The 24,905-nt window shown below is 49.6% G+C and overlaps 1 protein-coding gene across 1 annotated transcript in view; it reads right to left on the reverse strand.

Moving 5' to 3' along the window:
• Positions 1–223: 223 nt before the first annotated feature.
• LOC306771485 (1-phosphatidylinositol 4,5-bisphosphate phosphodiesterase delta-3-A-like) overlaps positions 224–24,905 on the reverse strand; it is a gene marked incomplete at its 3' end in the record, with an annotated part of 34,151 nt that continues 9,469 nt past the window's right edge. The window contains exons 4-16 of the mRNA XM_079260651.1: positions 14,969–15,215; positions 14,502–14,631; positions 12,946–13,171; positions 12,571–12,772; positions 9,189–9,333; positions 8,721–8,873; positions 5,785–5,925; positions 5,538–5,691; positions 5,338–5,454; positions 3,689–3,867; positions 3,459–3,594; positions 466–615; positions 224–384 (exon numbers count right to left, since the gene is read on the reverse strand). Coding sequence (XP_079116777.1) covers positions 224–384; positions 466–615; positions 3,459–3,594; positions 3,689–3,867; positions 5,338–5,454; positions 5,538–5,691; positions 5,785–5,925; positions 8,721–8,873; positions 9,189–9,333; positions 12,571–12,772; positions 12,946–13,171; positions 14,502–14,631; positions 14,969–15,215 — 2,141 coding nt within the window. The remainder of the gene's footprint in view (positions 385–465; positions 616–3,458; positions 3,595–3,688; positions 3,868–5,337; positions 5,455–5,537; positions 5,692–5,784; positions 5,926–8,720; positions 8,874–9,188; positions 9,334–12,570; positions 12,773–12,945; positions 13,172–14,501; positions 14,632–14,968; positions 15,216–24,905) is intronic.

Genomic DNA, 24,905 nt, shown 5'->3' on the forward strand with positions numbered 1-24,905 from the left:
CTTCAGTCAGTTCGGCTTTAACCTCCAGTAAATCAAGTCTTCGCGTATCCAGCAGCCCCAGCAGCAACTGCGGCATCAAAAACAAACTGGTTCTCTCATCGTAGTCTCTGCTCGGTTGCACCGAACACACAGATCCTGGAGCAGGGAGTCTGTGAGCTGGTTTCAGACTCTCAGACCTGAATCTCATGTTAGGATCCGTTAAAGCGCCGCATCAGGTGGGGGGTTACGGCTTCTTAGTTAAAGCCTTTGCAGGTGAGCGAGCAGGTGATGAGGATGAGGCTTTGGAGGGACTGCTCTGACAAGGCGTGACCTTAACGTGGATGAAGAGGGAGGCAGGGGAAAGGCTCGAACCGTCCAGTTTGAGCAGTCGGACGTGACGATAACCTGCGCAGGACAGAAGGAAAAGAAGTGGACAGTTAACTGCACTGAAACCAGTCTGTGCACCAGTTACCTGTCTCCACACACCTGTCCGCAGACTGGTGAAGGGCAGGGTGAACTGTCCCAGGAAGTCGTTGCTGGAGGTGTAGTCATGATCCTCCACCATGAAGCGGACCAGAGCCAGGTCTGGGACATGGATGGTGAAGTTAAAGGTGCAGTCCCATCGGGGGTTGAAGCCTGGAACAAAGATCAGACTCAGTCACACCACTCCTGTTGTTCCACACACAGAACGTCTCCCAGTGCAAGAACCAGCAGAGTTCTTCACGGGTCCAGTTTTACCAACCCGCGTCAAATCCGTCAATTAACAACCCGACCTGGTTCCCGCCTGTCTGATCCGGACCCGACCCATTGCTGTTTAACCTGCGACCCGGCCCGCATATTTATGCACATTATGGAACTGTTCACACCCCACCTGTCTCACTCACTTCATTGCATTCCTGATTCTTTAACGTGTTAGCCTTTTCTTTATCAAGTCTTTACTTACAGTTAAAGAAAAAAAGGAAAAAAAAACAGTCATGTAAACTTTTCTTTTTTTTAAAACTTGAATTGGAAACTATCTCCAGATTATACCAGTGGAAATGAACAAAGTGCCCCTTGTTTATGCTGTACATGACCAAAATATCGTCCACCGTTCATGGCTTCAGCTGCGTTCTTTGTTCCTGGATTACATGACCAGCAGTGGGAAAATTCCTCTCACTGGCTGCACTGCATGCCGTAATCTCAAGAACATTCCTGGTGATAAGCACAAAGCCTGGAAAACACTTGCAGATTTCCTCCACCAACACAACAGATCAACAGAATCCTCTCTGGGACTCTAGTAGTTAATATAAGAAGCCACCTTATCCTCAGGTTGCAACATGTCATCGCTAGAGTCCTCTACATCGGCTAAATAGTCTCCCTTTTCTTGTTTTGACCACCACAAAAATAGGAAAATATTAATATATAATGATATCGAGCGAACTCTGAGCTTTCTGTAGCTAAGAGCTAACCGAGCTAACCCGGAGATAACAGGAGCTAACCAGCTAACGGAGATAAGCGGGCTAAAGCTAAGTCACGTTGTTAACCGGCAAAAAACCGCGGTTGTTCTACGTTCTTCTGACTTGAAGCAGGAGATCGGGTACCTGTCAATCAAAAGGACACGCCCCTAAATATGCCGAACTTTGAGATGAAATTACTTTTAAACGGGTGAGTTAGAAAAAAATTCACTCCCCCCACAGTTGTCATGAAGGTAAACCTGACCTATTAAACCTAACATGGATTTTTGAACCAGGCTATAAACATGTTTATTTCTGCTGTAAACATGTTTCTTCCCGCTGTAAACATGTTTATTTCTGCTGTAAACATGTTTATTCCTGCTGTAAACATGTTTATTTCTGCTGTAAACATGTGTACTCCTGCTGTAAACATTTTTATTCCTGCTGTAAATGTGTTTATTTCTGCAGTAAACATGTTTATTTCTGCTGTAAACATGTTTATTTCTGCTGTAAACATGTTTATTCCTGCTGCAAACATGTTTATTTCTGCTGTAAACATGTTTATTTCTGCTGTAAACATGTGTACTCCTGCTGTAAACATGTTTATTTCTGCTGTAAACATGTGTACTCCTGCTGTAAACATTTTTATTCCTGCTGTAAATGTGTTTATTTCTGCAGTAAACATGTTTATTTCTGCTGTAAACATGTTTATTCTCGCTGTAAACATGTTTATTCTCGCTGTAAACATGTTTATTTCTGCTGTAAACATGTTTATTTCTGCTGTAAACATGTTTACTCCTGCTGTAATATGTTTATTCCTGCTGTAAACATGTTTATTCCTGCTGTAAACATGATTATTTTGGCTGTAAACATGTTTATTCCTGCTGTAAACATGTTTATTTCTGCTGTAAACATGTTTATTCCTGCTGTAAACATGTTTATTTCTGCTGTGAAGTTGGTCTTTTTAACATGGGAGTCTATGGGGATTTGCTCTGTTTTGCAGCCCCTAGTGGATGAAGGGGGAACTGCAGTTTTATGCACTTCTGCATCGGCTTCACTTTTAACCTCTGGAGGCTCTGTCCATCTTTCACATACGGTCTATGGTTCGAACCCATACTGTGAAATTTTATCTGTCATATTTACCCGGAAGTCAGCATTTTTGCGGTTTTAGCAGCGCTAATCTAGTTTTATGCTAGCACTAGATTAGTTTTAAGATAATGTGGGGAAACCATTCAATATTTAGTTTTCAGAGACAAGATATCATCGCAGTTCATTGAGATTTTCACATTGGAGCTGAAAATAAACTAAAGGTGCTCAAAGATCAGCTTAGTGCTTACAAAGCTAGCGCTACATAAACCAGCTTCATTTAAACAGGGAGCTAGCAAAGATGCTAGTTGGTTATAAAGCAGCTTAAGAATGAAAATGTGGAGAAATCTGATCTTTAACAGCCTGATTCTCTAGAGGAAGATACAAGAATGAAAGGGAGGTATTTCTGACTTTTTAGTAAAGAGTGAGGACACAGATCAGGCTGAGACAGACCCTAGATCCAGGGTTTTTTTGAGAGTAGCCTTATTTTTGGGAAGGCATTGAGACTTTGCAAGTCATATACTCATGCATATATTGGTCCACGGCAATGCAATCAAAAACAGGCTAACTTCCAGCTGATTTGTGGCTGATTTAATCAGAAACATCTCATTTAGGGACAGACAGTTCTGTTAACAACCACAAAAACCAGCAAACAAAGTGATCACTGGTTTGGAAGCTCACATAAAACACCAAACAAACAATGCTGCGGTCCACAGTGATGAAAGAAACACAACGCATGGCCTGCGTTGTTCTCTTTATGTAAGAAACATCAGGAACATGATGGAGAATAATATGATATATAACCTGGAAGTTGACTTTTCAAGAGCTTTAGGAGAGTGAAAATAAAAATAAAATTAAATAAAACCTAAAAAAGATAGACTGCCATTCCAACCCCCCGTCTATGGCCCCCCCATGTATAAAAATCTAGCTCCGCCACTGGTTAACAGGACCAGTTATTACCATTGTTGTCCACATGATGAGTTTTCTTCTTATTGTTGTCAATGGGGACTCCGTATATCTCCACCCATACGTGGGGGTCCACGATGGAGCTGGGCTTTTCCCATTCCGGTTTGGGAAGCTGCTGGGCTGAAATAACCTGGATGAATGAGACAGGAGGAGAAGTTTAGGTTCCTGTGAGCCTAGGTTTGGCTCAGGACATGCTGAAGTCATGAAGCGTAAAGAAGCGTTACCTGAACGGTGAACAGAACGGGTCTGTGGCCAGGACCTCCGCCAACGTTCTCCGGGTTGAAGGTGGTGTCATTTCGGCACATGAAGGACGGCTTCAGGACGTATCCACTCAGACCGTTCTGCAGGAAGCGACCCTGGTTCAGGTCCATCTGCTCGCCAGGTGTCTGGAAGTTCAGAGCAACTGCAGAGGACACAGACAGTAGCATCACATCTGCTCCGGACGGGGACCAGCAAGACCCGACAGGCCTGATGGACCTGCAAGCGTCCCTGGAGACAGAACGCTGTGAACGTCATACTGGAACAGGCACAGCAGGAAAATGAAATCCACATAAAGTCAAACACTTTGAGTCCCTTTCTGAGTAAAAAGCGCTTTGATTTGATGTAAAAAACATAAAAACCGTTGAAAACTGATGTTTATTAGAGATAAAACGTGAAGCTCTGCTGTCACTGCAGTCCAGGAAAAGCATGGAGGTATTCTGGATGGCAGGATGTTCCGGTTCTACAAGAGGAACCTGGTCTTCCAGGACGAGGACATCCTGTCTCACAGTGAAGGTTCGTGATTTGTGGCTTCCAGACTGGAGGACGGTAATTCCTGACTAATGTTCTGAAGCATCTCCGTCTGATCCGAGACCCTGCAGGAGGTTCTGATGAGGATCATCATCATCATCATCATCATCATCATCATGTTCCTCCAGTTTCTTCTTCATCGTTTTCCTCTTAAATCCAGAATAAAATTCTCCTCATAATAAAACTCTCAGTGACCAAGATCCACTGGACCTGAAAGATCTCAGATCCCATCAGAACTTTTCTCAGACTGCAGGTTTACTGCTGGTTCCTACTGGTTCTATAGCAGAACCTTCAGGTACCAGACCCTCTCTGAGGAACCAGATCCCGGTTCTGCTTCCTGGTTTCAGGAAGCAGAACCAGATCCCGGTCTGGTTTCAGGAAGAACCAGATCCCGGTCTGGTTTCAGGAAGAACCAGATCCCAGTCTGGTTTCAGGAAGCAGAACCAGATCCCGGTTCTGGTTTCAGGAAGCAGAACCAGATCCCGGTCTGGTTTCAGGAAGAACCAGATCCCAGTCTGGTTTCAGGAAGCAGAACCAGATCCCGGTTCTGGTTTCAGGAAGCAGAACCAGATCCCGGTCTGGTTTCAGGAAGAACCAGATCCCAGTCTGGTTTCAGGAAGCAGAACCAGATCCCGGTTCTGGTTTCAGGAAGCAGAACCAGATCCCGGTCTGGTTTCAGGAAGAACCAGATCCCGGTCTGGTTTCAGGAAGCAGAACCAGATCCCGGTTCTGGTTTCAGGAAGCAGAACCAGATCCCGGTCTGGTTTCAGGAAGAACCAGATCCCGGTCTGGTTTCAGGAAGAGGAAATCTCTTCTTCTTCCTCAGCAGGGTTCTGGATCAGAGTTCTGCTGGTTGACCCTCCTTCCTGTCCGCTCTCAGCACTCGGTCCAGGAAGACGGATTTCCCTGGTTCTGGTCCTGATGGAGGGTGTCCTTATCTAAGTCAGTATTTTATGAACTGGTCCATATGAACACTGGACTGATGCGGATCGTTTGTGGGTTCAAACCGGACCTGGTTCTGCTGACCTGGTTCAAACCGGACCTGGTTCTGCTGGGATGAAACAAACATGGGGAAGACCCTCACCGATCTGACAGCCTCCGTTCCACATGTCCTGAGGGTTGTAGTTGGAGGACTGGAGGCGCTGGCCTGAAGGGTAGATCCTGCTGAGCTGGTGACTGTTGTGTCGCACAAAATACGTCCCTGAAGAAACAACAGAGTTCCATCAGCATCCGAGGAGAAGCGCAGCATGTCTGAGTGAAGCAGATCCTCTCCAGACATCATACCCGACTCTCTGACATGTCTGAGGGCGTCGCTCTCAGAGAAAGAAGACATGTCGCTGGCGGGGCTCCTGGCGGCGTGGTCGAAGCTTTTAAAGGGAACACTGCGAGTGTAGACCACCAGGTCTGACAGCTCCGGACTCAGCTTGGACACACCTGGCTGGGGTCACACACACCCATCACACCATCACTCCCAATTCATCCTCCACTCCCAGCTGCTCATTAAGCCGTTCATCCCACCCGATGGACCCACCTTCTTCTCCTCCTTACTTCTCCTGGGTTTCCCCTCAGCCTGGCCGGCCTCCTCGTCTGACGAGCTGAGGTCCGAAGAGCTGGATGAAGGCTCCTCCACCATCATCTTCTTCCCCTTCACCAGGATTTTCCCCTTCAGATCCTGAAGTCCAAACAAACATTTCACACAGAGAAAAACCGTTTGACAAAGCAGCTCTCCTCGTCGCCGGACGTCCTGCAGATTACACCGTTTCTACATCTGGTATTTACTGAAAAACCAGAAGAAATGTGGACCATCTTCTTCAGAACTGAACCACAACATGACTGGTCCATTCCCACCTCCAGCTGGTCCCAGGCTGCAGGTTTCATCTGGACATGGAGCTCCATCAGGTTGGAGTTCTCCAACTGGTGTGGGATTTATTCCCTGTATGTTGATGGAAGGTGTGATGTAGGGGGGGGCACAGCCTGGAACTCTACAGGTCAACACCTGCGTCCAACTGGACTCCAGCAGTCCAACCAGAACCATGACGTCCTCTACTGTCTGATTTCATGCTTGCGTTGTTCTCACAATAGAATAGAATAGAATAGAAAGAGGTAAACCTAGACAGGTCACCAGCCCATCACAGGGACCAGTATCACTTCTAACACCAGTTCAGAAATCATGTTTTGGACTGTGTGAAGAAGTATGGGAACCAGGACCAGGACCAGGACCAGAGAATCTGTTTGGTAAAATAAATAAATACAAACCTTTAAACATGATGATATTCTGCAGATAAACATGCAGGGGGCGGTACAAGTGATTTATTTGGGAAATAATTTATCATGATTGAAATGTTGATAGAAAATTGTTTCTTTCATAAACAAAAAAAAATTGTGGCATCCGCTGGTTTCTACCATAAAGTCTCCACCAGTAACGTCTCCACCAGTCTGACGTCTCCACCAGTAACGTCTCCACCAGTAACGTCTCCACCAGTCTGACGTCTCCACCAGCAACGTCTCCACCAGTCTGACGTCTCCACCAGTAACGTCTCCACCAGTCTGACGTCTCCACCAGCAACGTCTCCACCAGTCTGACGTCTCCACCAGTCTGACGTCTCCACCAGTAACGTCTCCACCAGTCTGACGTCTCCACCAGTAACGTCTCCACCAGTCTGACGTCTCCACCAGTAACGTCTCCACCAGTCTGACGTCTCCACCAGTAACGTCTCCACCAGTCTGACGTCTCCACCAGTCTGACGTCTCCACCAGTAACGTCTCCACCAGTCTGACGTCTCCACCAGCAACGTCTCCACCAGTCTGACGTCTCCACCAGTAACGTCTCCATCAGTCTGACGTCTCCACCAGTCTGACGTCTCCACCAGTAACGTCTCCACCAGTCTGACGTCTCCACCAGTAACGTCTCCATCAGTCTGACGTCTCCACTAGTCTGACGTCTCCACCAGTAACGTCTCCACCAGTCTGACGTCTCCACCAGTAACGTCTCTATCAGTCTGATGTCTCCACCAGTAACGTCTCCACCAGTCTGACGTCTCCACCAGTAACGTCTCCACCAGTCTGACGTCTCCACCAGTAACGTCTCCACCAGTAACGTCTCCACCAGTCTGACGTCTCCACCAGCAACGTCTCCACCAGTAACGTCTCCACCAGTAACGTCTCCACCAGTCTGACGTCTCCACCAGTAACGTCTCCACCAGTCTGACGTCTCCACCAGTAACGTCTCCACCAGTCTGACGTCTCCACCAGTCTGACGTCTCCACCAGTAACGTCTCCACCAGTCTGACGTCTCCACCAGCAACGTCTCCACCAGTCTGACGTCTCCACCAGTAACGTCTCCATCAGTCTGACGTCTCCACCAGTCTGACGTCTCCACCAGTAACGTCTCCACCAGTCTGACGTCTCCACCAGTAACGTCTCCATCAGTCTGACGTCTCCACTAGTCTGACGTCTCCACCAGTAACGTCTCCACCAGTCTGACGTCTCCACCAGTAACGTCTCCATCAGTCTGATGTCTCCACCAGTAACGTCTCCACCAGTCTGACGTCTCCACCAGTAACGTCTCCACCAGTCTGACGTCTCCACCAGTCTGACGTCTCCACCAGTCTGACGTCTCCACCAGTCTGACGTCTCCACCAGTAACGTCTCCATCAGTCTGACGTCTCCACCAGTCTGACGTCTCCACCAGTAACGTCTCCACCAGTCTGACGTCTCCACCAGTAACGTCTCCATCAGTCTGACGTCTCCACCAGTAACGTCTCCACCAGTCTGACGTCTCCACCAGTAACGTCTCCATCAGTCTGATGTCTCCACCAGTAACGTCTCCACCAGTCTGACGTCTCCACCAGTAACGTCTCCACCAGTCTGACGTCTCCACCAGTAACGTCTCCACCAGTCTGACGTCTCCATCAGTCTGACGTCTCCACCAGTAACGTCTCCACCAGTAACGTCTCCACCAGTCTGACGTCTCCACCAGTCTGACGTCTCCACCAGTCTAACGTCTCCACCAGTAACGTCTCCACCAGTCTAACGTCTCCACCAGTAACGTCTCCACCAGTCTGACGTCTCCACCAGTAACGTCTCCACCAGTCTAACGTCTCCACCAGTAACGTCTCCACCAGTCTGACGTCTCCACCAGTAACGTCTCCACCAGTCTGATGTCTCCACCAGTAACGTCTCCACCAGTCTGATGTCTCCACCAGTAACGTCTCCACCAGTAACGTCTCCACCAGTCTAACGTCTCCACCAGTAACGTCTCCACCAGTAACGTCTCCACCAGTCTGACGTCTCCACCAGTAACGTCTCCACCAGTAACGTCTCCACCAGTAACGTCTCCACCAGTCTAACGTCTCCACCAGTAACGTCTCCACCAGTAACGTCTCCACCAGTAACGTCTCCACCAGTTGTCTCATGTCCACACATGCTGTCAGCATGGGGAGGAGGACATTCCAGGTGTGACTCTACCTCTGGAGAAGGCAGCCAGCGGGAATCCAGACCATCCAGCGGTTTCAGGAGCAGCTTGTTCCCCAGGATGGAGCGCAGGTGTCGGGCCATGACCGTCTGCTGCTCCACGGAGCAGTGGTTCTCCAGGGACAGGATCAGAGGGTAGGGAGACGCCTGCGTGAGGAAGACGATGGATGGATGGGTTTGTTTTTAATGGATCATAACTGGACCACAGTCAGCTTGTTTACATGACCAATTAAATCTAATAACTGTGGCAAGAAGACATTATCGCAGAGAGAGAGAGCAACGGACACGACTCCTCCTCTGGCTGCAGGCATCTCCGTACAGGTAGGACGAGCTGCTGGCAGGAGGCGCGTCTCTGAGACAATCTGCAGAGCATCTTTAACCTGCATGTTTCCTGCATTTACCCACTTGTGTCTGCATTTGTTTCTAAGTGTGAGAAGATGACATCTGCAGCGAGGAACTCACCTTGAAGGCATACTCGTTGATTGTCTGTATGACTTCAACGAAGGGCACTTTGGAGGTCAATGTGTGTCCATGATAAATGACTGGTTCTCCTTTGTCTCCATCCCAGCAGTCCAACTCCACGCAGCGGCAGCCGTGGTTCAGAGCTCTGCGGGGAAAATCCTCAGTAAGAATCTTTCAATCAGAAACACGAGCTGAGTTTGTTCCTGAGGTAAATGTGAGAAATAATAGAGCTGTCAGGGATCAGTTGTTGTGCATTTACCATCTACAGTCTGAGTAAACAGCACAGAGTATGTAACCATGGTTACATAAGAAGCCAGAACTTTTTTCTTGTTCTGGAGGTCGTAAGAACAAAACGCCGTCATTTCCTTTTCATAGATGTGGTTGGGGACATCTTGCAGCCTATTCTCCAGCCAAGCAGAATATTTTTCTCATGGGACCCAGAGTGTTAGTGATTGGTCGGACGTTTGAGGTGGGCGTGGTTAACAGAGTGGAAAGTTGCCACTTTTACATTTTTGCTGATGCAGGTTGAACAGGTAGTTTAATAGAAAGCTGATCGAGGTGGAGAGGAAGTAAGAACATGTATAAAACATGTGGCCTTTAAAGACACGCATCCCATCCATGCACAACCAGCCCTGTAGCAGACAAAGCTTGTTGTTTCTGGCCGTTGTTCATGACACATAAAAACACGGACATGTCCCCTGCAGTACTCTGCCCGTTGGAGACCAAGCTTCTCATGGAGGATGAACTGACCAAAATAAAAGTTTTCCTGTTTTTGGCTTCGAGAACAAAAACAAAGCTCTTGTTTCTCGTGCACTATGAAACTGTTGGTGAATTTTAAACCTTCTGGATGGGGTATAAATGCCTGGAAAACTTCTGTAGATCAGCTAAAGGGTCAGATATCAGCTAACCTAACCCGGTCCTGAGACACTGATGAAGACTGACTGGTTTGTCAGAGATCTAAAGAAGTTTCATTGGTTAAAAAAAGTCGGGCAGCGTTTTCCTTTTCTTTTTTATTACTCACGTTGCCAGTTTTAGTACTAATTCAAATAATCCAAGATCCTGATGCTCTGACTTTCTCAAGCTTTTTCCCCACTTCCCCTTTCATCACTAGTTACAATGAAAAAACTCAGAGGTTAGAGCTGTTCTGGATACTTCAATTAAGTCCAGAGAACCACCAAAATGTTGTTCCATCAGTTAAGAGAACCCATACCATACTGTACCATACCATACCTTACCATTCCATACCATACCATACAATACTGTACCATACCATACCATACCTTACCATTCCATACCATACTGTACCATACCATTCCATACCATACCATACAATACTGTACCATACCATTCCATACCATACCATACCTTACCATTCCATACCATACTGTACCATACCATTCCATACCATACCATATCATACAATACTGTACCATACCATTCCATACCATACTGTACCATTCCATACCATACCATTCCATACCATACCATACAATACTGTACCATACCATTCCATACCATACCATACCTTACCATTCCATACCATACTGTACCATACCATTCCATACCATACCATACAATACTGTACCATACCATTCCATACCATACCATACCATTCCATACCATACCATTCCATACCATACTGTACCATTCCATACCATACCATACCATTCCATACCATACTGTACCATTCCATACCATACCATACCATTCCATACCATACTGTACCATTCCATACCATACCATACCATTCCATACCATACTGTACCGTACCATACCATATCATACCGTACCATACCATACCATACCATACCATACCATACCATTCCATACCATACCATTCCATACCATACTGTACCATTCCATACCATACCATACCATTCCATACCATACTGTACCATTACATACCATACTGTACCATTCCATACCATTCCATACCATTCCATACCATTCCATACCATACCATACAATACTGTACCATACCATTCCATACCATACCATACCTTACCATTCCATACCATACTGTACCATACCATTCCATACCATATCATACAATACTGTACCATTCCATACCATACTGTACCATACCATTCCATACCATACTGTACCATTCCATACCATACCATACCATACCATTCCATACCATACCATACCATACCATACCATACCATACCATACCATACCATTCCATACCATACTGTACCATACCATTCCATACCATACTGTACCATTCCATACCATACCATACCATTCCATACCATACTGTACCGTACCATACCATATCATACCGTACCATACCATACCATTCCATACCATACTGTACCATACCATTCCATACCATACTGTACCATTCCATACCATACCATACCATTCCATACCATACTGTACCATTCCATTCCATACCATTCCATACCATACCATACAATACTGTACCATACCATACCATACCATTCCATACCATATCATACAATACTGTACCATTCCATACCATACTGTACCATACCATTCCATACCATACTGTACCATTCCATACCATACCATACCATTCCATACCATACCATACCATTCCATACCATACCATACCATACCATACCATACCATTCCATACCATACTGTACCATACCATTCCATACCATACCATACCATTCCATACCATACCATACCATTCCATACCATACTGTACCATACCATTCCATACCATACTGTACCATTCCATACCATACCATACCATTCCATACCATACTGTACCATACCATTCCATACCATACTGTACCATTCCATACCATACCATACCATTCCATACCATACTGTACCGTACCATACCATATCATACCATACCATACCATACCATACTGTACCATAATGTAGCACGACGTGATGTAGCACGACGTGATGTAGCGCGACGTGATGTAGCGCGACGTGATGTAGCGCGACGCGAAGTAGCGCGACGTGATGTAGCGCGACGCGAAGTAGCGCGACGTGATGTAGCGCGACGCGATGCATCGTGACGTAATGTAGCGTGACGTAATGTAGCGTGACGTAATGTAGCGTGGAACTAAAACCAGCGAAAACATCGAACAATCATACTTTCAGGGAATATAAGTGAAAGCACAAACATAGATCACCAATCCAGGTCCTCGAGGACCGGTGTCTTTCCAGGTGTCCCTGCTGCAACACACCTGATTTAACTTAATGTGTATTTAGCAGACATGTGCAGAGCTTGCCTAAGTCTGAGTCTGGTGTGTTGGAACTCTGGCGTGTTGGCGAGGGGATCCCTGATTTATGATATTCTCTGCCTGCTGAGCCACTCGGTGCCAGACGCTTTCAGCTGAGTTAGGGCTCAGAGTTAGGCTAGGTATCATCTCCTAAACACTGACATATTTACCGTAAGTATGGTTCTGTGCTGCTGTCCCCCGTCAGCTGGTCCTTGGTGAGGTAGGTGTTGTGGGAGGAGGAGATGAAGTAGTGCGACAGTGGGTGTTTCATGTCTTGGTAAACTCGACCATGTTCGGGGTTAAACACACAGTTCTCCTTTGACAGCATATACATGGTGAAACCATTGGGGGTCATGAGCTGGTTTCTCTGGGCTGGAACAGGAAAAGGGAGAAAGAAATACCAAACTGGTGATGTTTGTCACACTTTGGGTAATGTTTTAATGTCTGGAAATCTGAGAGAAATTTGGGTGGGAGTTTAAATCGTAAATCTAAGTTGGTGGATAATGATTCAGCTCATTGCAGATGACAAAGATCTGGCAGCGTACCCCACTCATTCAGCTCATAGGTGAGGATGAGGCTCTGGGCATGTGTGAGTGAGGTGTCCTCCCCTTGGTCCTTCAGGAAGTCCCTCAGGTCCACAGTGGACAGCACACAGCCGTTTGCAGAGTAGCGGATGAAGATGGCATCCAGTTCAGGTCTGCGTAACAACTCCCTGCAGAAGACCTCGATCTCTTCGTGGTCCAGGCGACCGTCAGCTGACCGATCACATTTCTGTCGAAGGGAATGTCAGGTCTGTTTAGAAAACAACTTACGGAGCACGAGATAAGCCCACAGTAGAATAAAAGTGATAAAAGAGCAAACCAACAAGATAAGAATGACAACTCGTTTTTCTGCAGTAAAGAAGAATAAAACCAAGAATAAAACCTTACAGATTGAGACAAATTAGAACATTTCTGAAGACATTTAGATGGGCACATACTGCAGACATACGGTATGCACACTGACTGCTTACAACACGCATCATGTTGGAGGGCAGGCGTGTTTTACCTGTACCTGTGTACCAGGCTGCTGTCATATGAAAGACACTATGTCATCGACATAGAGTGACACTGACTGGAAATGGTTCATTAAATGCATCCTATTCCTTTGACTCACTATCCAGGCGGTCCTCCGGCTTTGCAGTTCTTGACTTATGTTGTTTCGACTTTACGATACTCCTTAAATAAATGTAAATAAAAAAATTGAGCAAGTTTTGAAGTTACGTTGTTCCATAAAAGCTCTTATGATGTGTGACGAGGAGGCAGAGACGACGCTTCAGTGCGTGCATATTCATTTTATTTTAATTTAAATATCTATTTTAATTGTCTGTACATCCATTAATATGAAGTATATTATAAGGGTATTTAGGCGGTATTTAAGGGTAAACATTCGGCTTACACAGAATTTCAGAGTTAAAGAAAAAACCAGAGCAAAATCTAATGGAAGTGAATGGAGCAGGCAGTGGGGTCACACTGCACTCTGAGGTCATTTGAGAATAAACTGTAAGAACTATTGAAATGACAGTTACAGTGGATGAAAGCCGGGTAAATTTCCTACCATTCGATATATAATTTGTGTATGTACAGGAAAAACTCTTGGCATGAAAGAGGTTTGTTTGAGAACTTTTCTGAGTAGTTTTGAAGGCCAGGTTTGGACTGTGTGATATAACATGCTACAGCTATGAAACATATTAAGATGCTCTTTAAGAGATTCAAAGTTTTATCTTTCATTATATCTTTAAGTTTAGATCATATTTCTGTGGGAAAGCATGCTTGAGTTAGAAGGCTCTAAACTGGGCTGGGGTTTTTTTCTCATTTTGGTCAAATCCATTTATTTCCATTTGGACAAAAAGTTCTCAAGTTTTTCATTAAAATAAACTGAATTCTGGACAAAAACCTGAATTATTCATGTTAATCCATAAGATCTGAACTTCGAACAAGTTAATTAGAAGTATGGACACAACGTGGACCACCTGTCCCAGTCAAACCCACTTTGTGTGCGCGTGTGTGTGTGTGTGTGTGTGTGTGTGTGTGTGTGTGTGTGTGTGTGTGTGTGTGTGTACCTGGAACAGGTTGCGGGCGTACTGATCACTCAGGTCGATGTTGATCATCTGCAGCAGCGTCTGAACCTCATCGTAGCTCATCTTATCATCTTTGTTCTGGTCGGCCCGGCTCAGATAAGCATGAATCCAAGTATAACAGAACCGGGTCAAGAAAGCAGCAAGTGGACCGAACGGAGGATGACCGCGGGTCAGACTTCTCTAAAAGGCATTTTTTCATTCTCTTCTTGTACATGTTTAAAGGTCAGAGGAAGAACTGGAGAAGAGAAAAGTTTCTGCCCAGTTCTTCCAGTCGGGCTTCAACACGTTGACTGCTGGTGTCTACTGGGACTGAGAACAGCTCCAGTGTACCATAGTGAAAAACCACAGCTGGACTGGTACCAGTATGATGCAGGAATGGATGTGTTATATAACAGTATAAGACAAAGCGACACCCCCCGGCGGTGCTGTGGGGGTCGGGGTGCTTCCACCCAGCAGGTAAAGGATATTGGTCAAGTTTCTCCTTGTGGGTCATGTTGTCCACCCTCTCCTGCAGGGTCCGGATGCCTCGGACCCAGTGCTTGGCCTCCTCCTGGCTCTGACAGAGGAGATCCAGGCTCTTACGGGACCCTTTGAAGACCACTGTTAAGCACCGATTCTCAGGCACCGAGCCAGTCATGCGGCGCAGAGTCTCCGACTGGCAGCCTTCTCGTACGCACTCCACCTCCATGATGCTGACTGAGGGATGGAGAAGACGGGGGAGTCAGTGGGAGGACAGACGTCGGTCCGGACATGGAGGAAGAGTCTGGCGGCAAGGAGCCGAAACCTCAACCAGATCTCTGGATTCAGATCCACTGCCTGAGAAGGCCATGTCACATGTTTCGCAATATTCTAGTCCGAGTCAGAGTCAGAGGTACACCCCGAGCCCCAGTCTGAATCTCAGGCCGAGCCGAACCTGGGCCCAGTCCGAGCCCGGTCCGAGACCGGTCCGAGATCAGTCCGAGCCCAGTCCGAGCCCAGTCCGAGCCCAGTCCGAGACCGGTCCGAGCCCAGTCCGAGCCCGGTCCGAGACCGGTCCGAGCCCGGTCCGAGACCGGTCCGAGCCCGGTCCGAGACCGGTCCGAGACCGGTCCGAGACCAGTCCGAGCCCGGTCTGAGACCAGTCCGAGCCCAGTCCGAGCCCAGTCCGAGCCCAGTCCGAGCCCAGTCCGAGCCCGGTCTGAGACCAGCCTGAGACCAGTCCTAGCCCAGTCCGAGCCCAGTCCGAGCCTAGTCCGAGCCCAGTCCGAGCCCAGTCCGAGCCCAGTCCGAGCCCGGTCCGAGACCAGTCCGAGCCCAGTCCGAGCCCAGTCCGAGCCCAGTCCGAGACCGGTCCGAGCCCGGTCTGAGACCAGTCCGAGCCCAGTCCGAGCCCGGTCTGAGACCAGTCCGAGCCCGGTCCGAGACCAGTCCGAGCCCGGTCCGAGACCGGTCCGAGACCGGTCCGAGACCAGTCCGAGCCCGGTCCGAGACCAGTCCGAGCCCAGTCCGAGCCCAGTCCGAGCCCAGTCCGAGCCCAGTCCGAGACCAGCCTGAGACCAGCCTGAGACCAGTCCTAGCCCAGTCCGAGCCTAGTCCGAGCCCAGTCCGAGCCCAGTCCGAGACCAGTCCGAGCCCAGTCCGAGACCAGTCCGAGCCCAGTCCGAGCCTAGTCCGAGCCCAGTCCGAGCCCAGTCCGAGCCCAGCCTGAGACCAGTCTGAGACCAGTCTGAGACCAGTCCGAGCCCAGTCTGAGACCAGTCCGAGCCCAGTCTGAGACCAGTCCGAGCCCAGTCCGAGCCCAGTCTGAGACCAGTCCGAGCCCAGTCCGAGCCCAGTCCGAGCCCAGCCTGAGACCAGTCCTAGCCCAGTCTGAGACCAGTCAGAGCCCAGTCTGAGACCAGTCCTAGCCCAGTCTGAGACCAGTCCGAGCCCAGTCTGAGACCAGTCTGAGACCAGTCCTAGCCCAGTCTGAGCCCAGTCTGAGACCAGTCCGAGCCCAGTCCGAGCCCAGTCTGAGACCAGTCTGAGACCAGTCAGAGCCCAGTCCGAGACCAGTCCGAGCCCAGTCCGAGCCCAGTCCGAGACCAGTCCGAGACCAGTCCGAGCCCAGTCCGAGACCAGTCCGAGACCAGTCCGAGCCCAGTCTGAGACCAGTCCGAGACCAGTCCGAGCCTAGTCCGAGACCAGTCCGAGACCAGTCCGAGACCAGTCCGAGACCAGTCCGAGCCCAGTCTGAGACCAGTCCGAGACCAGTCCGAGCCTAGTCTGAGACCAGTCCGAGACCAGTCCGAGCCCAGTCCGAGCCCAGTCCGAGCCCAGTCTGAGACCAGTCCGAGCCCAGTCTGAGACCAGTCCGAGCCCAGTCCGAGACCAGTCCGAGCCCAGTCCGAGCCCAGCCTGAGACCAGTCCGAGCCCAGTCCGAGACCAGTCCGAGCCCAGTCTGAGACCAGTCCGAGCCCAGTCCGAGCCCAGTCTGAGACCAGTCTGAGACCAGTCCGAGCCCAGTCCGAGCCCAGTCCGAGACCAGTCCGAGACCAGTCTGAGTCCAGTCCGAGCCTAGTCCGAGCCTAGTCCGAGCCCAGTCCGAGCCCAGTCTGAGTCCAGTCCGAGACCAGTCCGAGCCCAGTCTGAGTCCAGTCCGAGCCTAGTCCGAGCCTAGTCCGAGCCCAGTCCGAGCCCAGTCTGAGTCCAGTCCGAGCCTAGTCCGAGCCTAGTCCGAGCCCAGTCCGAGACCAGTCCGAGACCAGTCTGAGTCCAGTCCGAGCCTAGTCCGAGCCTAGTCCGAGCCCAGTCCGAGACCAGTCTGAGTCCAGTCCGAGACCAGTCTGAGTCCAGTCCGAGCCTAGTCCGAGCCTAGTCCGAGCCCAGTCCGAGCCCAGTCTGAGCCCAGTCCGAGCCCAGCCTGAGACCAGTCCGAGCCCAGTCCGAGACCAGTCCGAGCCCAGTCTGAGACCAGTCCGAGCCCAGTCCGAGACCAGTCCGAGCCCAGTCCGAGACCAGTCTGAGACCAGTCCGAGCCCAGTCCGAGACCAGTCCGAGACCAGTCCGAGACCAGTCCGAGCCTAGTCCGAGCCTAGTCCGAGCCCAGTCCGAGCCCAGTCTGAGCCCAGTCCGAGCCCAGTCTGAGACCAGTCTGAGACCAGTCCGAGCCCAGTCCGAGACCAGTCCGAGACCAGTCCGAGACCAGTCCGAGCCTAGTCCGAGCCTAGTCCGAGCCCAGTCCGAGCCCAGTCTGAGCCCAGTCCGAGCCCAGTCCGAGCCCAGCCTGAGACCAGTCCGACCCTGAGTCCGAGGTAAGTGAAGTTACTGATGTCTGGGAACTGATGCCAAATCGATCACGACGATGTTCCTTTTTCCGTCTTCTGTAGATGTGACAAAGTCTGTTTGGCTCGTCTGGTTCTTCGTGTTGTTTCTCTTCATACATGACCAAGACTTAAATCACTGATGAAACACATTCAGCTAGTCCTCATCCAGCCGAGACGTGTGGGCTCTACTGTCCTTTACTGTGCAGCAGTAGATGAGAAAGTGGATCAGGGAGACGTGGAAACTAAACCTTACACCTGTCTAGAATACACAGCTGCTTTACCAGGTGAACTAAACACCAATAGGAGCATTCAGCTTTTAAAAATACCTCAGTTATCTTTCTGTCTGGTCATTTTGTTCCTGAAGTGCAACATTTCTGTAACGGCTTAGTAACCCTGCAGCTCTGCTGCTGTCTGAAAACAGAAACAGCTGATAAACTTTCCTCCTGCGGAGGCTGAGAGGAGGAGAAGCTGCAGCTAGCTTCAGGGTCAACTCCCTTCACTTCACCCAGCAGCGGTGAAACAGACAAAAATCTTCCTACAAACAGCGGTGTTTGTTGCTGTAGCTTGTATGCAAACCTTGGCTGCTCTACAGGCAGCTTCTCAGAGCTAACTTCCTCTGCTGCTACACAGCTGGCATGCTGAGTCTCTCTCTCCTCTCGCCAGCTCCACCATTAAAGTGGCCACATTGTTCTGTTAACACAGCGCTGTAAACACCACCGTGTCTGTGTGTGTGTGCTTGTAGCGTTGCTTCGGTGTGTGTGTGTGTGTGTGTGTGAGCCTGTGGCTAAAGAGAAAAACCGGAGCGGATCCACGGAGCGGGCTGTGCCAGCTTAGTATGTACAGGGACTTATACTGGTTTTGGCAAGTGGGGATAAAACCCCAGAAAAACCGGCTGGCGGTTTTGCAGAGCTCCTCCTCACTGGGAGGAGCTCTGCAAAAGCACCTCTGATTGGTCAACAGCAACATCTTGGCCCTCCTGCTGAGAGGAAGATGACTGGGTGGGTTTTTTCCACCTGCTCCTCCGAGCAGATCTGGTTTTCTCCTTTTCTTGCTCTGGATCCTGTTGCAACTCATTCTGCCGCCTGATTGGCCGGACATGATGACATCAGCATCATTCCTGTTGTTTTATGCATCCTTACATCCTGAGGAAGGAAGATTTTCCCCGCAGTACCGGAAGCGGGGTTCCACCAGGCGGGTTTCCATACTGTTACAGATTGTCACACCTTCATCCTCATCATCTTCTGCCTGATCAGAACCCGAGTCTGGACTGGACTAGTTTTCATGTTCTTCTCTCTGGACAGGCTTATGGGGAACACGCCGAGTCCAGCTGGAAGGTTCGGAGAGAAGTTGGATCATGGCAGCCAGACGTCTTCTTTCAGGTCCTCCTGACGGCCGCACCAGTTTCCCAGCATGCACCAGTTTCCCAGCACGCACCAGTTTCCCAGTATACACCAGTTTCCCAGCATGCACCAGTTTCCCAGCACGCACCAGTTTCCCAGTATACACCAGTTTCCCAGCACGCACCAGTTTCCCAGCACGCACCAGTTTCCCAGCACGCACCAGTTTCCCAGCACGCACCAGTTTCCCAGCACGCACCAGTTTCCCAGTATACACCAGTTTCCCAGCACGCACCAGTTTCCCAGTATACACCAGTTTCCCAGCACACACCAGTTTCCCAGCATGCACCAGTTTCCCAGCACGCACCAGTTTCCCAGTATACACCAGTTTCCCAGTATACACCAGTTTCCCAGCACGCACCAGTTTCCCAGTATACACCAGTTTCCCAGCACACACCAGTTTCCCAGTATACACCAGTTTCCCAGCACGCACCAGTTTCCCAGTATACACCAGTTTCCCAGCACACACCAGTTTCCCAGCACACACCAGTTTCCCAGCACGCACCAGTTTCCCAGTATACACCAGTTTCCCAGCACACACCAGTTTCCCAGCACACACCAGTTTCCCAGTATACACCAGTTTCCCAGCACGCACCAGTTTCCCAGCACGCACCAGTTTCCCAGCACACACCAGTTTCCCAGCACACACCAGTTTCCCAGCACGCACCAGTTTCCCAGTATACACCAGTTTCCCAGCACGCACCAGATTCCCAGCACACACCAGTGTCCCAGTATACACCAGTTTCCGAGCACGCACCAGTTTCCCAGCACACACCAGTTTCCCAGTATACACCAGTTTCCCAGCACGCACCAGTTTCCCAGCACGCACCAGTTTCCCAGTATACACCAGTTTCCCAGCACGCACCAGTTTCCCAGTATACACCAGTTTCCCAGTATACACCAGTTTCCCAGTATACACCAGTTTCCCAGCACGCACCAGTTTCCCAGCACGCACCAGTTTCCCAGCACACACCAGTTTCCCAGTATACACCAGTTTCCCAGCACACACCAGTTTCCCAGTATACACCAGTTTCCCAGCACGCACCAGTTTCCCAGTATACACCAGTTTCCCAGCACACACCAGTTTCCCAGTATACACCAGTTTCCCAGCATACACCAGTTTCCCAGTATACACCAGTTTCCCAGCACGCACCAGTTTCCCAGCACACACCAGTTTCCCAGTATACACCAGTTTCCCAGTATACACCAGTTTCCCAGCACACACCAGTTTCCCAGCATACACCAGTTTCCCAGTATACACCAGTTTCCCAGCACGCACCAGTTTCCCAGCACACACCAGTTTCCCAGTATACACCAGTTTCCCAGCACACACCAGTTTCCCAGTATACACCAGTTTCCCAGCACGCACCAGTTTCCCAGTATACACCAGTTTCCCAGCACACACCAGTTTCCCAGTATACACCAGTTTCCCAGTATACACCAGTTTCCCAGCACGCACCAGTTTCCCAGCACACACCAGTTTCCCAGTATACACCAGTTTCCCAGCACGCACCAGTTTCCCAGCACGCACCAGTTTCCCAGCACACACCAGTTTCCCAGTATACACCAGTTTCCCAGCACGCACCAGTTTCCCAGCACACACCAGTTTCCCAGTATACACCAGTTTCCCAGTATACACCAGTTTCCCAGCACGCACCAGTTTCCCAGCACGCACCAGTTTCCCAGTATACACCAGTTTCCCAGTATACACCAGTTTCCCAGCACGCACCAGTTTCCCAGCACACACCAGTTTCCCAGCACACACCAGTTTCCCAGTATACACCAGTTTCCCAGCACACACCAGTTTCCCAGTATACACCAGTTTCCCAGCACGCACCAGTTTCCCAGTATACACCAGTTTCCCAGCACACACCAGTTTCCCAGTATACACCAGTTTCCCAGCATACACCAGTTTTCCAGTATACACCAGTTTCCCAGCACGCACCAGTTTCCCAGCACACACCAGTTTCCCAGTATACACCAGTTTCCCAGTATACACCAGTTTCCCAGCATACACCAGTTTCCCAGTATACACCAGTTTCCCAGCACGCACCAGTTTCCCAGTATACACCAGTTTCCCAGTATACACCAGTTTCCCAGTATACATCAGTTTCCCAGCACACACCAGTTTCCCAGCATACACCAGTTTCCCAGTATACACCAGTTTCCCAGCACGCACCAGTTTCCCAGCACACACCAGTTTCCCAGTATACACCAGTTTCCCAGTATACATCAGTTTCCCAGCACACACCAGTTTCCCAGCATACACCAGTTTCCCAGTATACACCAGTTTCCCAGCACGCACCAGTTTCCCAGCACACACCAGTTTCCCAGTATACACCAGTTTCCCAGTATACACCAGTTTCCCAGCACACACCAGTTTCCCAGTATACACCAGTTTCCCAGCACGCACCAGTTTCCCAGTATACACCAGTTTCCCAGCACACACCAGTTTCCCAGTATACACCAGTTTCCCAGCACACACCAGTTTCCCAGCACGCACCAGTTTCCCAGCACGCACCAGTTTCCCAGTATACACCAGTTTCCCAGTATACACCAGTTTCCCAGCACGCACCAGTTTCCCAGCACACACCAGTTTCCCAGTATACACCAGTTTCCCAGCACGCACCAGTTTCCCAGCACGCACCAGTTTCCCAGCACACACCAGTTTCCCAGTATACACCAGTTTCCCAGCACGCACCAGTTTCCCAGTATACACCAGTTTCCCAGTATACACCAGTTTCCCAGTATACACCAGTTTCCCAGCACACACTAGTTTCCCAGTATACACCAGTTTCCCAGTATACACCAGTTTCCCAGCACACACCAGTTTCCCAGCACACACCAGTTTCCCAGTATACACCAGTTTCCCAGCACGCACCAGTTTCCCAGTATACACCAGTTTCCCAGCACACACCAGTTTCCCAGTATACACCAGTTTCCCAGCACACACCAGTTTCCCAGTATACACCAGTTTCCCAGCACGCACCAGTTTCCCAGTATACACCAGTTTCCCAGTATACACCAGTTTCCCAGTATACACCAGTTTCCCAGCACACACCAGTTTCCCAGTATACACCAGTTTCCCAGTATACACCAGTTTCCCAGCACACACCAGTTTCCCAGTATACACCAGTTTCCCAGTATACACCAGTTTCCCAGCACACACCAGTTTCCCAGCACACACCAGTTTCCCAGCACACACCAGTTTCCCAGTATACACCAGTTTCCCAGCACACACCAGTTTCCCAGTATACACCAGTTTCCCAGCACGCACCAGTTTCCCAGTATACACCAGTTTCCCAGCACACACCAGTTTCCCAGTATACACCAGTTTCCCAGCATACACCAGTTTTCCAGTATACACCAGTTTCCCAGCACGCACCAGTTTCCCAGCACACACCAGTTTCCCAGTATACACCAGTTTCCCAGTATACACCAGTTTCCCAGCATACACCAGTTTCCCAGTATACACCAGTTTCCCAGCACGCACCAGTTTCCCAGCACACACCAGTTTCCCAGTATACACCAGTTTCCCAGTATACACCAGTTTCCCAGTATACATCAGTTTCCCAGCACACACCAGTTTCCCAGCATACACCAGTTTCCCAGTATACACCAGTTTCCCAGCACGCACCAGTTTCCCAGCACACACCAGTTTCCCAGTATACACCAGTTTCCCAGTATACATCAGTTTCCCAGCACACACCAGTTTCCCAGCATACACCAGTTTCCCAGTATACACCAGTTTCCCAGCACGCACCAGTTTCCCAGCACACACCAGTTTCCCAGTATACACCAGTTTCCCAGTATACACCAGTTTCCCAGCACACACCAGTTTCCCAGTATACACCAGTTTCCCAGCACGCACCAGTTTCCCAGTATACACCAGTTTCCCAGCACACACCAGTTTCCCAGTATACACCAGTTTCCCAGCACACACCAGTTTCCCAGCACGCACCAGTTTCCCAGCACGCACCAGTTTCCCAGTATACACCAGTTTCCCAGTATACACCAGTTTCCCAGCACGCACCAGTTTCCCAGCACACACCAGTTTCCCAGTATACACCAGTTTCCCAGCACGCACCAGTTTCCCAGCACGCACCAGTTTCCCAGCACACACCAGTTTCCCAGTATACACCAGTTTCCCAGCACGCACCAGTTTCCCAGTATACACCAGTTTCCCAGTATACACCAGTTTCCCAGTATACACCAGTTTCCCAGCACACACTAGTTTCCCAGTATACACCAGTTTCCCAGTATACACCAGTTTCCCAGCACACACCAGTTTCCCAGCACACACCAGTTTCCCAGTATACACCAGTTTCCCAGCACGCACCAGTTTCCCAGTATACACCAGTTTCCCAGCACACACCAGTTTCCCAGTATACACCAGTTTCCCAGCACACACCAGTTTCCCAGTATACACCAGTTTCCCAGCACGCACCAGTTTCCCAGTATACACCAGTTTCCCAGTATACACCAGTTTCCCAGTATACACCAGTTTCCCAGCACACACCAGTTTCCCAGTATACACCAGTTTCCCAGTATACACCAGTTTCCCAGCACACACCAGTTTCCCAGTATACACCAGTTTCCCAGTATACACCAGTTTCCCAGCACACACCAGTTTCCCAGCACACACCAGTTTCCCAGTATACACCAGTTTCCCAGTATACACCAGTTTCCCAGCACGCACCAGTTTCCCAGCACGCACCAGTTTCCCAGCACACACCAGTTTCCCAGCACACACCAGTTTCCCAGTATACACCAGTTTCCCAGCACACACCAGTTTCCCAGCACACACCAGTTTCCCAGTATACACCAGTTTCCCAGCACACACCAGTTTCCCAGCACGCACCAGTTTCCCAGTATACACCAGTTTCCCAGCACACACCAGTTTCCCAGCATACACCAGTTTCCCAGCACGCACCAGTTTCCCAGCACACACCAGTTTCCCAGCACACACCAGTTTCCCAGTATACACCAGTTTCCCAGCACACACCAGTTTCCCAGCACACACCAGTTTCCCAGTATACACCAGTTACCCAGCACGCACCAGTTTCCCAGTATACACCAGTTTCCCAGCACACACCAGTTTCCCAGTATACACCAGTTTCCCAGCACACACCAGTTTCCCAGCACACACCAGTTTCCCAGTATACACCAGTTTCCCAGCACACACCAGTTTCCCAGTATACACCAGTTTCCCAGCACACACCAGTTTCCCAGTATACACCAGTTTCCCAGCACACACCAGTTTCCCAGTATACACCAGTTTCCCAGCACACACCAGTTTCCCAGTATACACCAGTTTCCCAGCACACACCAGTTTCCCAGCACACACCAGTGTCCCAGTATACACCAGTTACCCAGCACGCACCAGTTTCCCAGTATACACCAGTTTCCCAGCACACACCAGTTTCCCAGTATACACCAGTTTCCCAGCACACACCAGTTTCCCAGCACACACCAGTTTCCCAGCACACACCAGTTTCCCAGTATACACCAGTTTCCCAGCACACACCAGTTTCCCAGTATACACCAGTTTCCCAGTATACACCAGTTTCCCAGTACACACCAGTTTCCCAGCACACACCAGTTTCCCAGTATACACCAGTTTCCCAGCACGCACCAGTTTCCCAGTATACACCAGTTTCCCAGCACACACCAGTTTCCCAGTATACACCAGTTTCACAGCACA

Source organism: Telmatherina bonti, assembly GCF_933228915.1.
Source record: "Telmatherina bonti genome assembly, chromosome: 21".
NCBI classification, from domain to species: Eukaryota; Metazoa; Chordata; class Actinopteri; order Atheriniformes; family Telmatherinidae; genus Telmatherina; species Telmatherina bonti.